Source organism: Thamnophis sirtalis, unplaced genomic scaffold (assembly GCF_051295495.1).
Source record: "Thamnophis sirtalis isolate CommonGarterSnake01/CBP01778 unplaced genomic scaffold, rThaSir2_p1.2 scaffold_9, whole genome shotgun sequence".
In the NCBI taxonomy this organism is placed as follows: Eukaryota; Metazoa; Chordata; class Lepidosauria; order Squamata; family Natricidae; genus Thamnophis; species Thamnophis sirtalis.
In genome coordinates, this window is record NW_028261389.1 from 80,989,463 (window position 1) to 81,001,962 (window position 12,500).

At 42.1% G+C, this 12,500-nt stretch overlaps 1 protein-coding gene across 4 annotated transcripts in view; it reads right to left on the reverse strand.

The window, feature by feature from the left end:
- Nucleotides 1–12,500, reverse strand: part of FRMD4A (FERM domain containing 4A) — a 353,039-nt gene that overhangs the window by 87,560 nt on the left and 252,979 nt on the right. For all 4 annotated transcript variants that reach the window (XM_087722412.1, XM_087722411.1, XM_087722409.1 and 1 more), the window contains 2 exons: nt 6,958–7,014; nt 5,742–5,764 (listed from right to left, as the gene is read on the reverse strand). In XM_087722412.1, the coding sequence (XP_087578538.1) occupies nt 5,742–5,764; nt 6,958–7,014 (80 nt within the window). The remainder of the gene's footprint in view (nt 1–5,741; nt 5,765–6,957; nt 7,015–12,500) is intronic.

Here is a 12,500-nt window from a genome sequence, read left to right on the forward strand (position 1 = left end):
AAAATGAAGAAACAGCTACAGAAGAAGATGTAATTAAAACAATATTAGATTGTGCAGAAATGGACAGATTGACATTAAGGATAAAAGAAAAAGAAGATACGGAGTATTTTCGAACAGGGGACTTATTCTACAAATGGTACTTAAGTCAATTTTTTCAGTGTCGTCGTAACTTCGAATGGATACTAAGCTAACCGTTGTAAGTCAAGAACTGCCTATATAGAAATCCTACTCCAGCCACCTCTTCAGTTTCACCCGAGTGTATTTTGAGCGAGCTGAAGAGATTTATTCGATGTTCTACTTTTCCCGTAAATGTATTTCCCGATGGAGGATTTTGTAAAAGGCGGAGCTAGTTTCAATTCAAGATTTTTGTTTTCGTCCCACTTGCCTTAAATCAGTCATTTCCAACCCCAACAACTTCCAGATGCTTAATTTTCAACTCTCAGAATTTCTCAACCAATCATGGCCGTTGGCCAAAGGCCTGTGCTTTTCCATGCAACTGGAAACCACCAAATTTGGCAAACATTGCCTTAAAAAAATCAATCCTCCCTGCGCAACGGAGATGCTATTGAAAGTTTATGGATGCTTTTACTACTGGGAAGTTTTAAAAGCTAGGAAAGACAGGGTGAGAGAGATATGGAAAAATCAGAAAAAAAAACCATGGATCAGAGCTTTTCTAATAAAAATACGGTTGTTTTTTTTACAGTAGGCAAATAGTGAGAAAAATTAGGGTGTGCATCTAAAAATACTTCTACGCTGTCCACACCCTAATCTCACCACAGAAAACCACCAGAAATAGTTTACAGCTCTGCCAGTTTCACAGTCTCAGGACAAAGTTGAGCCAAGGTGGCGCAGTGGTTAAATGCAGCACTGCAGGCTACTGCTAGATCAGCAGGTCAGCGGTTCAAATCTCACCGGCTCAGGGTTGACTCAGCCTTCCATCCTTCCGAGGTGGGTAAAATGAGGACCCGGATTGTTGGGGGCGATATGCTGACTCTCTGTAAACCGCTTAGAGAGGCCTGAAAGGCCTATGAAGCGGTATATAAGTCTACTGCTATTGCTATTGCTATAAGTTGACAAATCACATTTTTTCTTCCTCTCCCAATTGCTGCAGGAATTACAGTGGCAAAAAAACCTTCTCACCCACTCCGGGCCAAAGAGAAATCATTGCACCCATTTCTCATCGGCATTGTCTTCATCGCTCCAGGTTGTGGGGTATTTGCCTGTTGGCAGCGCAAACGAATAAAGAAATAAATCTCAGCCGTTCCTTCAGGAAGGACCCCGCAGAGCCTCAAAGCCCCCTTTCCACTTGGAAGGCCCGAAGCCCAGGAGGTGGGAGGTATGATGGGGTGGAGGAAGGAGCCTCCGTGAACCGGGAAATGGATTCCCTTTCCCCTTCCATGGAAATTACAGGTTGTTCTCGACTTGCAACAGTTCGTTTTAGTGACCGTTCAAAGTTACAACAGGGGTGAAAAAAGTGACTTATGACTTATGACCGTTGCAGCATCCCGATGGTCATGTGATCAAAATTCAGACGTTTGGCAGTTGACTCATAATTATGACGATTACAGTGTCCCGGGGTGACATGATTTCCCTTTTGCGACCTTCTGACACGCAAAGCCAATATGGAAGCCAGATTCACTTAGCAACCAACTTAAGAAACAACTGAGGTAGTGGTAAAACTGACATAACAAATTTCTCACTTAGCAACATACATCTGTGGTCATAAGTTGAAAACCACCAGTACTAGAGGTATCCCTCTCTTTCTCTCTCTCCCTTCTGTTTGGAAAATAGGGTTCTATCTATTTCTATTTCTATTTCTATTTCTATTTCTATTTCCATTTCTATTATTTCTATTTCTTTCTATTTCTTTCTATTTCTTTCTATTTCTATTTCTATTTCTATTTCTATTTCTATTTCTATTTCTATTTCCATTTCTATTATTTCTATTTCTTTCTCTTTCTTTCTATTTCTTTCTATTTCTATTTCTATTTCTATTTCTATTTCCATTTCTATTATTTCTATTTCTTTCTATTTCTTTCTATTTCTATTTCTATTTCTATTTCCATTTCTATTATTTCTATTTCTTTCTATTTCTTTCTATTTCTATTTCTATTTCTATTTCCATTTCTATTATTTCTATTTCTTTCTATTTCTTTCTATTTCTATTTCTATTTCCATTTCTATTATTTCTATTTCTTTCTATTTCTATTTCTATTTCTATTTCTATTTCTATTTCTATTTCTATTATTTCTATTTCTATTTCTATTTCTTTCTATTTCTATTTCTATTATTTATTGCATTTATAGGCCGCCCAATCCTGGAGGACTCCGGGCGGCTTACAGAAATAAAAAAATATTAAGAAAGATTAAAAACAAATAAGACGCAGCAGATTAAAAGAAACACAACATGCACCCAGTCTAAGCGGAGCTGGACCTCGACCAAGAGGTCTATCTCTTTCTCTATCTCTTTCATCTATCATCTCTTTCTCTCTCCTTTTTCTCTCCCTCCCTCCCTCCCCTTGAGTAAGTTTCACTGCACCCAGAAATGAGCCAGAAATGAAATTCCTTTGCACAAGGCTATTAGCCTTTTTTTGAAAACAGAGGCAGCAAAAATCCCGCAGCTGCCATAAATCAAAATTTGCCGGTTAAGATCACGGAGTTTTTTCTTCTGGCTTTTCAATCAAACCCTCTTATTAGTGACTAACCAGAACCCTGGAGGTTTTGGGTTGGGAAACGGAGGCAAGAACAGGCTCGCCAGAGACAATTTGGGATTTCACAAGCGGTGCCAGGCTTGAAAAGCGATGCGTCAGGGGACTTCCTACACCCGAGCGTGCCTTATTTACACAGGTAGCTCTCCGCAAGTTTCGTTTAGCGGCTGTTCAAAGTTACGGCGGCATGGGAAAAACTGGCTTAAGACAATTTTTTTCACACTTAATGACCGTTGCGGCTTCCCTGTGGTCACATGATCAGAATTCAGATTTTGTATATTGTTATGTTTGTCTTGGTTTTTTTTCCTGTTTTTAAAGGTAAAAATGTCTAATAAAAACTATTTTTTGAAAAAAAAAAGAATTCAGGTGCTTGGCAACTGGCTCGTATTTATGGTTGCGATGTCCTGGGGTCAAGTGATCCCCTTTTGCGACCTTCGTCCTCCTCTTTTAACGGCCCCATAATCCCCTGCGGGATGGAGTCTGGGCAACTGAATAGCAATAGCAATAGCAGTTAGACTTATATACCGCTTCATAGGGCTTTCCGCCCTCTCTAAGCGGTTTACAGAGTCAGCATATCACTCCCACAGTCTGGGTCCTCATTTCACCCACCTCGGAAGGATGGAAGGCTGAGTCAACCCTGAGCCAGTGAGATTTGAACAGCCGAACTGCAGAACTGCAGTCAGCTGAAGTAGCCTGCAATGCTGCATTTAACCACTGCGCCACCTTGGCTCTCTGTTGATTGAAGTGTTTTAGTGGCCAGATGCCCTTCCTGTCCCCAGAGCGGAGTTTTGTTCAGCAGATACATTCTCATTGTGCCAGAGAGAGAAATATCTGCCTCTACCTAGGAATGAACCCACGGCCTCCTGATGGTGAGGCGAGAGCGCCACCTCTAGGCCACCGCACCACCTGTCCCTTTTTGTGACCTTCTGACCAGCAAAATCGGTGGGGAAGCCCTATTCGCTTAACAACCATGGCTACTGACTTAACTGCAGTATTTCGCTCAACAACTGTGTTGTACAATGGGGCAAAACCCCCTTAACCAACATTTCACTGAGCGACAGAAATTTTTGGGAGCTCAATTGTGGTCGTAAGTAGAGGATTACCTACATTTCGTTTATTGTTTCCCAATGAAATTCTTTCCAAAGTTGGAAGCCATGGCAACCACCCCATCTACTCTCCGGCCCCCAATCTGCACCACTTTGTAGAAAAAAAACAGCTACACCCACCCTCCATCTTCTTACTACAGGTGTGATGCCTCCATCCCAGAACACCTTCTCTGGCGTTGTTGCAACACAACAGCTTCTTTTTTTTGGAACAATGGCTTGTTAGTCTAGTTACCAAGTTGACTTGGGGTGGTTTCAAAAGCTAAGCATGCGCCGTCCTTGCTAGTAACTGGATGGGAGGCCTGAGGCTGTTGAATTATCCCAGCCCCATTCGAGGTTACGACTGTTGTTGAATTTTAAATTGCTGTTTTCTATTTTTATTTTTGTACCCCCCTCCCCTTTTTTTATTGTTAGCCGCCCTGAGTCTTCCGGGAATAGGGCGGCATACAAGCCAAATCAATCAAATCAAATCAAATCAAATCAATCAATGGGAGACCACCTGTAGTTCCCAGGGCTGTATTTGCGTCTTTGGGATGTCAATAAACAACCTTGGACAAGGCAACGTCCGATCACTTCCATACATCAAGAAAACAGCATGAAGATGTCTAAGAGGTCTTCGGGAGCTGAAGATGCTTTGAAGGCAACTTTAATATTTCGTGTGTGTGTGTGTGTGTGTGTGTGTGAGAGAGAGAGAGAGAGAGAGAAAGAGAGAGAGAGAGAGAGAGAACCTGAGGGTGGAGTCAAGAAAGGAACCAGCCTAGAATCTCTACAAGTGGAGTAAATCCAACCTTCCTTGACTTCTGTCGACCCTTACCTAACTCCAAGCAGGCGCTAACCACGAGTTGAGAAGATGAGTAGCAATACATCAGTTTAGTTGGACCTTCACCCATTCACCTGATCTTCGGATCTGAACTTCCACGGCTGACACTAAGCGAGGTCTCCAAAGTCCTCCTTGTTTAACTGAAGAAGTCCCAGCTTTTTTCCCCAGGGGGGGAATGAACAGCCTGCTCATTTCATTCAGGACGGCCGTTCTCTTCTGGCAATTCATGTTTACATCCGAAGGGCCAAAAATGACTTTAAGCCTAAAAGAGTCCTGGTTTGGCCACGGATTTTGAAACAGCTGTACCGAGAGTCTGAACTAACCACACCCGGTGAGAGGAGCCATTGGTTTTGAAATACCTTTCTGGCTTACGGGAGTAGACTACAATAACGTCTTCTTTATTTATTGCATTATTTATACCCCACCCCCACCCACAAGAATTTGGATAGCTCCCTTAGTTCATTTGTGTGTGTGTGTGTTTATGTGTGTGTTTATCCATCCATCCATCCTCTCATCCATCCATCCATCCATCCATCTGGATTCATGTCTATGGAGACTGTCCATCATCCAGATCATGGTTATCCCAAGGGTGCTTTTTCAAGAGGCAACTGGGCTTCCTCAGTTGTTCCTTGAAGAGGTTTCGCTTCCCATCCCAGAAGCTTCTTCGGTTCTGATCTGATCTGAAGAACTGAAGAACTGGAATGAAATGCGAAACCTCCTCAAGGAAAAACAACGTCCAGTTGCCTCTTGAAAAAGCACCTTTGGGACAAGGTCTGCGCTCCTTTCTCGGGCAGGGGGTTGGACTAGAAGACCTCCAAGGTCCCCTCCAGCCCAAGGATTCTGTGAATTTGGACTTCTCCTCTCCTCTTTCCTGAGGAGGTAGGGATCCAACCATCCCTTCTCAACCCAAAACACAAAACACTAGGTCGATTTAGTCACTCCTAAAGATGAATTTAATCCATCACATTTCCGGTATTTAAAGATTTCGAGCCTTTCCCCCTACAAGTGTGTAGGTTTCTTTGTACGAATGACACGCTTTGTAACGGAAGAGCAGTCCTATTTTGCATAAAAAGTATTATGGTGCGTGAAAAAATAGCCGTGCAAAACTTACCTTGAAAAATCTCCTTTTGCTTCCTATAAAATGATACAAAACAAAGAGAAGGATTAAACAATTACTTACAATAAGTTATTAAATCACGAGGGAAATGCACATTTCCATCTTCAAGTATCACAAGATGTTTTATAACTCTTATCGGGAAATGATTCCAAGGCCAAGATATGACATCACCTTAAGTGTTGATTCCAGATTTAATCCTAAGAAGCCTCGTTGCAATTGAGAGGAATAATTAACTTAAGTCTTACAGGCTTCTGCAAGAAAACCACCAAGCTCAGAGAGCACCAGGGACCCGACTGGAATTATAATCAGTTGAATTAAAAAAAAAAAAGAGGAAGTTTAATTTCACTCTCTTGTACTAACTGTGCGTGCCACCCTTTGCCTAGTTAGGAACCATCAGGAAATAAAACATCGCATTTTAATGCAGAGGAAGAGCCAAGGTGGTGCAGTGGTTAAATGCAGCACTGCAGGCTACTGCTAGATCAGCAGTTCAGCGGTTCAAATCTCACCGGCTCAGGGTTGACTCAGCCTTCCATCCTTCCGAGGTGGGTAAAATGAGGACCCAGATTGTTGTTGGGGGCAATATGCTGACTCTCTGTAAACCGCTTAGAGAGGCCTGAAAGGCCTATGAAGCGGTATATAAGTCTAACTGCTATTGCTATTGCTATCTGTACATTCTCCCCTCTTCCCTTCCTTCTCCAGCACTTACGCTTTGGAGAAGACTGAAGCGCTGTATTTTAAATTAATTGATTGCCATGCTCAGAGGATATGTTTGTGGATGTCTGGAGTAGCATTTACAATTGTGTTTGTTAATGCCAGTTAATTGGCAATCAATTAACCGGCACTATAATAGCAAGGAAAAAAAAAAACCAGTTATTTTACGATTCCCTCGGGGCTAACCATCTTCCTCCCTGCTAATTATATCACGGGGTTGATTATTAACTTGCTAGAACAAAATATATATTTATGAGAGTCAGTGGGAGGAAGGAAGGAAGGAACAACTAACTCCCTAGATTTGATTTTATAATGGAGCCTAAAGTGAAATAGATGCTTTGAAATCCTCAGCTTGTACTTGTATCTCCTGTTTAAAAAGAGAGACTAAAAAGCACACGGGAATAATACCAAAATTAGTCTTGCCAGAGAATTGAATCTCAATGTTCACATTCATGTTTCCTTCTTTCAACAAAACAACAGCAAAATCTACACGACTTACCTGTAGGATGTATGCAGCCAACTCGAACACCACTTCGCTGTCAACCTCAATCAGCTCCTTTTGGGAAAAGGAGAAACGGGAATTAAGACAATAAATACGTCGCTTTATTTAATATCCTACAATCAAGTGGCCAAAGTACTTTAGAGCAGTGTTTCCCAACCTTGGCCACTTGAAGATATCCGGACTTCAACTCCCAGAATTCCCCAGCCAGCATTCGCTGGCTGGGGAATTCTGGGAGTTGAAGTCCGGACATCTTCAAGTGGCCAAGGTTGGGAAACACTGCTTTAGAGCAACACGAAACCAACGGACATATTTTATTAATTTATCTTGTTTGGGTTCCCACCAAGGATTTCTGGCGTACAACAAAATGCATGTTGAACGATTTAAGAAGAAGTGCGGGGAAAGGACATAAGATACAGATTTCCCTCCTGCTTCTCTTAAATATTTGCTGTGCTATTTTTGGAGCAGCCTGGACTGCGGTTTATCATCCCGAAGTTTTCCATCATTCTTTCTCATGGGTTGCTAAAAATAGCTCCAGTACAAGGCATGTAGAAAGTTAGGAGGAGGAAAAATGTTCAGGCACTATGAACAGAAAGTCAAGGATTTCTGCTTTGCAAAGAGTTATTGAGGAAGGAAAATGGAACGGTAGGTGAAGAAAAAAAATGACTAGGCAGCCAATTTTTGTTCATATTAATGAGTAACTCAAAAGTACTGATTGCACCATAATAACTAATAATATAATACTAATAGCATAATACCAATTGCAGAAATTGGATATGGCCAGTCTAGGGAAAAGAAGGACCAGGGGGGACATGATAGCAGTGTTCTAATATTTGAGGGGCTGCCCCAAAGAAGAGGGGGGGGTTCAACATATTTTCCAAAGCACCAGAGGGCAGGACAAGAAGCAATGGGTGGAAACTAATCAAGGAGAGAAGCAACTTAGAACTAAGGAGAAACTAACAGTGAGGACAATTAATCAGTGGAACAACTGGCCTCCAGAAGTTGTGAATGGTCCAACACTGAAAGCTTAAAAGCAGAGATTGGATGGTCATGTTTCAGAAATGGTGGAGGGTTTCCTGCCTGAGCAGGGGGAGGGGGGGTTGGAATAGAAAACCTCCAAGGTCCCTTCCAACTAGTCACAAGGAAAGCCCCACCCCTCTTTCACACACAACCACACTCCACGCAGGTTCAAGGCGATGCACGTTGGGTTGCATCACAACATCCCACCAAGGGCCTTCTCACACTTTCCACAACCCCCAAGTCTTTTTTGCTTCCTTTTTCTCTTCTTCCCCAAATGCTTCCAGTTTAGCAAAGAAAAACCAGTGAGATCCCCGTGGTTTCTTCTCCTTCTCCTTCTCCTTCTTCTCCTTCTCCTTCTCCTTCTCCTTCTTTTGCTTTCTCAGCAACTTGGACATTTAAGAGCAAACGTTCCCTTCTCACAATTCCCATCACTAAAGTCCTTCAGCGCATTATCTCTCAATTATTATGACCTCACAATTAAAGGTCGATTATTGTTCGTAGGCAAAGCTCTTTCTTTAAAGTAGACAAGGAGCCTTTGACTTACCGTACAACAGCTCATTTAGTGACTTATGACCGTTTTCCACACTTACGACGGTCGCTGTGTCCCGGGGTCACATGATCACCTTTGGCAACCTTCTGTCGAGCAAAGTCAACACGGAAGGTGGATTCACTTAACAACTAAGTTATTAACTTAACACGGGCAGCGATTGACTCAACAACCGTGGCGAGAACGGTCGCAAAATGGGACCAAACTCACTTCACAACTGATTCACTTAAACAGCAGAAATGTTGGGCTCCCTTCTGGTCCTAACTCAAGGACCATTTGTAATTGGATTTTTTTTTTTAAATGTCTGAATCAGTTGCCAACCCTCTGAATTTTGATCCCCCTCCAACCCCATGGAGATGCTGCAGCCATCGTAAGTGTGGAAAACCATCATAAGTCACTAAATGAGCTGTTGTACTGTAAGTCAAAGGCTCCTTGTCTATTTTAAAGAAAGAGCTTTTCCTACGAACAATAATCGACCTTTAATTGTGAGGTCATAATAATGGAGAGATAATGCGCTGTAGGACTTTAGTGATGGGAATTGTGAGAAGGGAACGTTTGCTCTTAAATGTCCAAGTTGCTGAGAAAGCAAAAGAAGAAGAAGAAGGAGAAGGAGAAGGAGAGGAAACCACGGGGATCTCACTGGTTTTTCTTTGCTAAACTGGAAGCATTTGGGGAAGAAGAGAAAAAGGAAGCAAAAAAGACCTGGGGGTTGTGGAAAGTGTGAGAAGGCCCTTGGTGGGATGTTGTGATGCAACCCAACATGCATCGCCTTGAAAGAACGAAGTTGCTTCCTGCGAAGGCTCACGTCCCTTTGCTCTTCCTTTAGGTCCCATGGGAGGGGCCAATCACCTCCAAGCCTTACTCCTGAGTCGCCCCTTTTGTCTTAACACTTCTTGCCTTCTGGCAGTTCTGCGCATGTGCGCATTGGAAATAGTCTCCCCTGTTCCTCTGCCTCACTGATGTCTGACTCTGGAGGCAGCACATAACTCCCAGATGGCCCGGGCCCCCCTCTCTGCCTCCGACACAGAGCGCTCATCAGAGCCTTCCCCAGACTCCAGGACTGGCCCAGGTTCCTCCCCAACCTCCTCACTGTCCGACTCGGCTTCCAGCTCTGCGGACCACAACAGGAGAGTCCAAAAAAGAACGATGATGGTTGGGAACTTGTCTTTGAAGGCTGGCACTTTTTAAAAATATACGTTGCACAACCAAAACACATTTAAAAAGTGGCCCCTGCCCTCCTGCCCTTTTAACCCTCCCATGGATGAATCCACACGGCTGTTAAAATGAAGGACACACCTCAAATTCACAAGCCGCAAAGTTTGCTCTCTGCCAAGGATAACAAAGTTAACTTTTGTCCTGTTTAAGAGTTTCCTGCTGTATTAAAGCCACGGGATTAAAACAAAAATCAAGTCTTCGATCCTACTTCACTGCAGTTAAACCGGTCTGTTACACCCTTCTCCACCCCAAGGAGGGTGTTCCTTTATTCTATTCTGTTCTGTTCTGTTCTGTTCTATTCTTCTCTAGTCTATTCCTATTCCCATTCCATTTTATATTCTATTCTGCATTATATTTTCTATTCTATTCTACTCTATTCTACTCTATTCCTACTCTACTCTACTCTACTCTACTCTACTCTACTCTACTCTACTCTACTCTACTCTACTCTACTCTATTCCCATTCCATTCTATATTCTATTCTGCATTATATATTCTATTCTGCATTATATATTCTATTCTGCATTATATATTCTATTCTATTCTATTCTATTCTATTCTATTCTATTCTATTCTATTCTATTCTATTCTATTCTATTCTATTCTATTCTATTCTATTCTATTCTATTCTATTCTATTCTATTCTACTATATTCTATTCTAAACCAGCATTGGGCTGAAGTCAACATTACTACTTACATGCTTAAAAAAATCCAGGATGAATTTCCATGATATGTTCAGAGAAACAGAAGGATAAGATAAAACATTGGGTGATAGACCTCCCTGGTTCAGGAGAAGGATGATTTAATGGTCAACATTAACTCAAATCAAAACATCTGGGGAGCACCTCTGGAACCCCATTGGCACTGACAAAAACCCCATTAGTCAATTGCAGAAGGCAGTTTTACCTGGAACAGCTTACATCTTGCAATGAAAACTTTAAGACCATCAAACATCCACATCTGCCTATCCCAGGTCCAGCTTGAACATCTGGCTGACTGTGCAATGAGCAAACAACAACAACAACAACAGCAGCAACAACCCCTCTGTATTCAAAAGTCCCACAAGGTGAAATCTTGTGGGGCTTTCAAATACAGATGGATCGCCATTTGAGACAGAACACACCAGATATCACTGTTGTCGAGGGCCAATACATACAATTTATTGACATCGCGATACCAGGAGATGCCAGAGTTGAAGAAAAAGAACTAGAAAATGAAATATCGCGACCTGGCCATCAAAACTACCCGATTATGGATGAAGTATGTGCCAGTGATACCCAAGGTCATTGGGGCACTTGGTACCATGTCCAAGAATTTTATAAGTTACAACAACAAATTGCATCTTACTGCAATAACACCAGCGGAACTGCAAAAACCTGTGCTACTCAGAGCATCGTACATCTTTAAAAGGTACTTGGTTGATACCTAGGAGGCTAGCAGAAATCTGTCAGTCAATAGGATTTGTGACACACCTTTAAATGTTCAGTTGACTTGAGTTTCATGTTTAATGAATGAAAGAGATAATAATAATAGTCGTGTATTTTAAGAAGGTCCTTGATTGATACCTAGGACGCTGGCAGAAACCCCTTCAAGCATCAGCACCAGTCAATGGGATTTGTGACACATCTTTAAATGTTCAGTTGACTTGAGTTTCACATTTATCAAATAGAAGAAATAATAATAATAATAATAATAATAATAATAGACTAATTGACTAATATTGACTATTAATTTAATAATTTAATAATTTAATATATTAAAATTGATTACTAATTGACTAATATTGGCTAATTGACTAATATTGACTAATTGACTAATAATTAAGTTGATATCTAGGATGCTGGCAGCAACCCGTATCAACGATTAGCACCAGTCAATGGTATTTGTGACACATATTTGAAAGTTCAGTTGACCGAGTTTCATGTTTAATGAATAAAAGAGATAATAATCAGCATTCCTATTCAGCTTAAAAGAGTTCAAACCACCTAATGCCTTCTAAAAATGACCCCATAAAAACAGCCCAATTTAATCTCCCTCCTTGCTAAGAATCGCATCCGAAAACAGATTCCCCGAAGGAGAGGAAGGGAGTCCGTGAGAATTTCCCGATTTGAACCTGGGGATTTTGCATTCACTCTCTAGGAAAACACCCCCCCCCCCTCTTTCAGGCTCAGTTTCTTTCTTTCCTCAAAGCAGAATTGCGATTCGGGAGGCAGGAAGGCCTAAATCTAGGCTGATAAAAAGAAAAAGAAGAACCCCCCCCTCATGTTATTAATTAGCGCTGGAGGCAGAACTAATGAACGTAAAACAAGACCCCCTATTCAAGAGACACCTTGGGAGAAGGAAAAGGGGACCGTTCCCACAATATAGTCATGGCACGGAGTAAAATACCCCCACCCACACACTTCCATCCACCCCCGCGGACGTGCTTGGGGCCAAGGAAGCAAAAGCGAGGAATGCATTTCAGCTAAGGCCCCCTGCAGCCCCTGGTGGATGACAAAACTTCCCAAAACTTCTCCCTGGGCTGTCCTGAATCTGCCCTTGAAAGCAGATTCCTTCAGTAGGTACCGTATTTTTCTGACTATAAGACACACCAAGATTTCGAAGAGGCAAGTAAGAAAAAAAAAGGTTTTTGTCCTCCCCGGCCCCCAGCAGTGCTCTGTAGGCTTCAGGAGGGCTGGGGGAAGGCAAAAACGACCCCTTTGGCGGAAAAAGGGCCATATTTTGCAAAAAACGGAGGCATGTTTGCCATCTCCCAGCCCT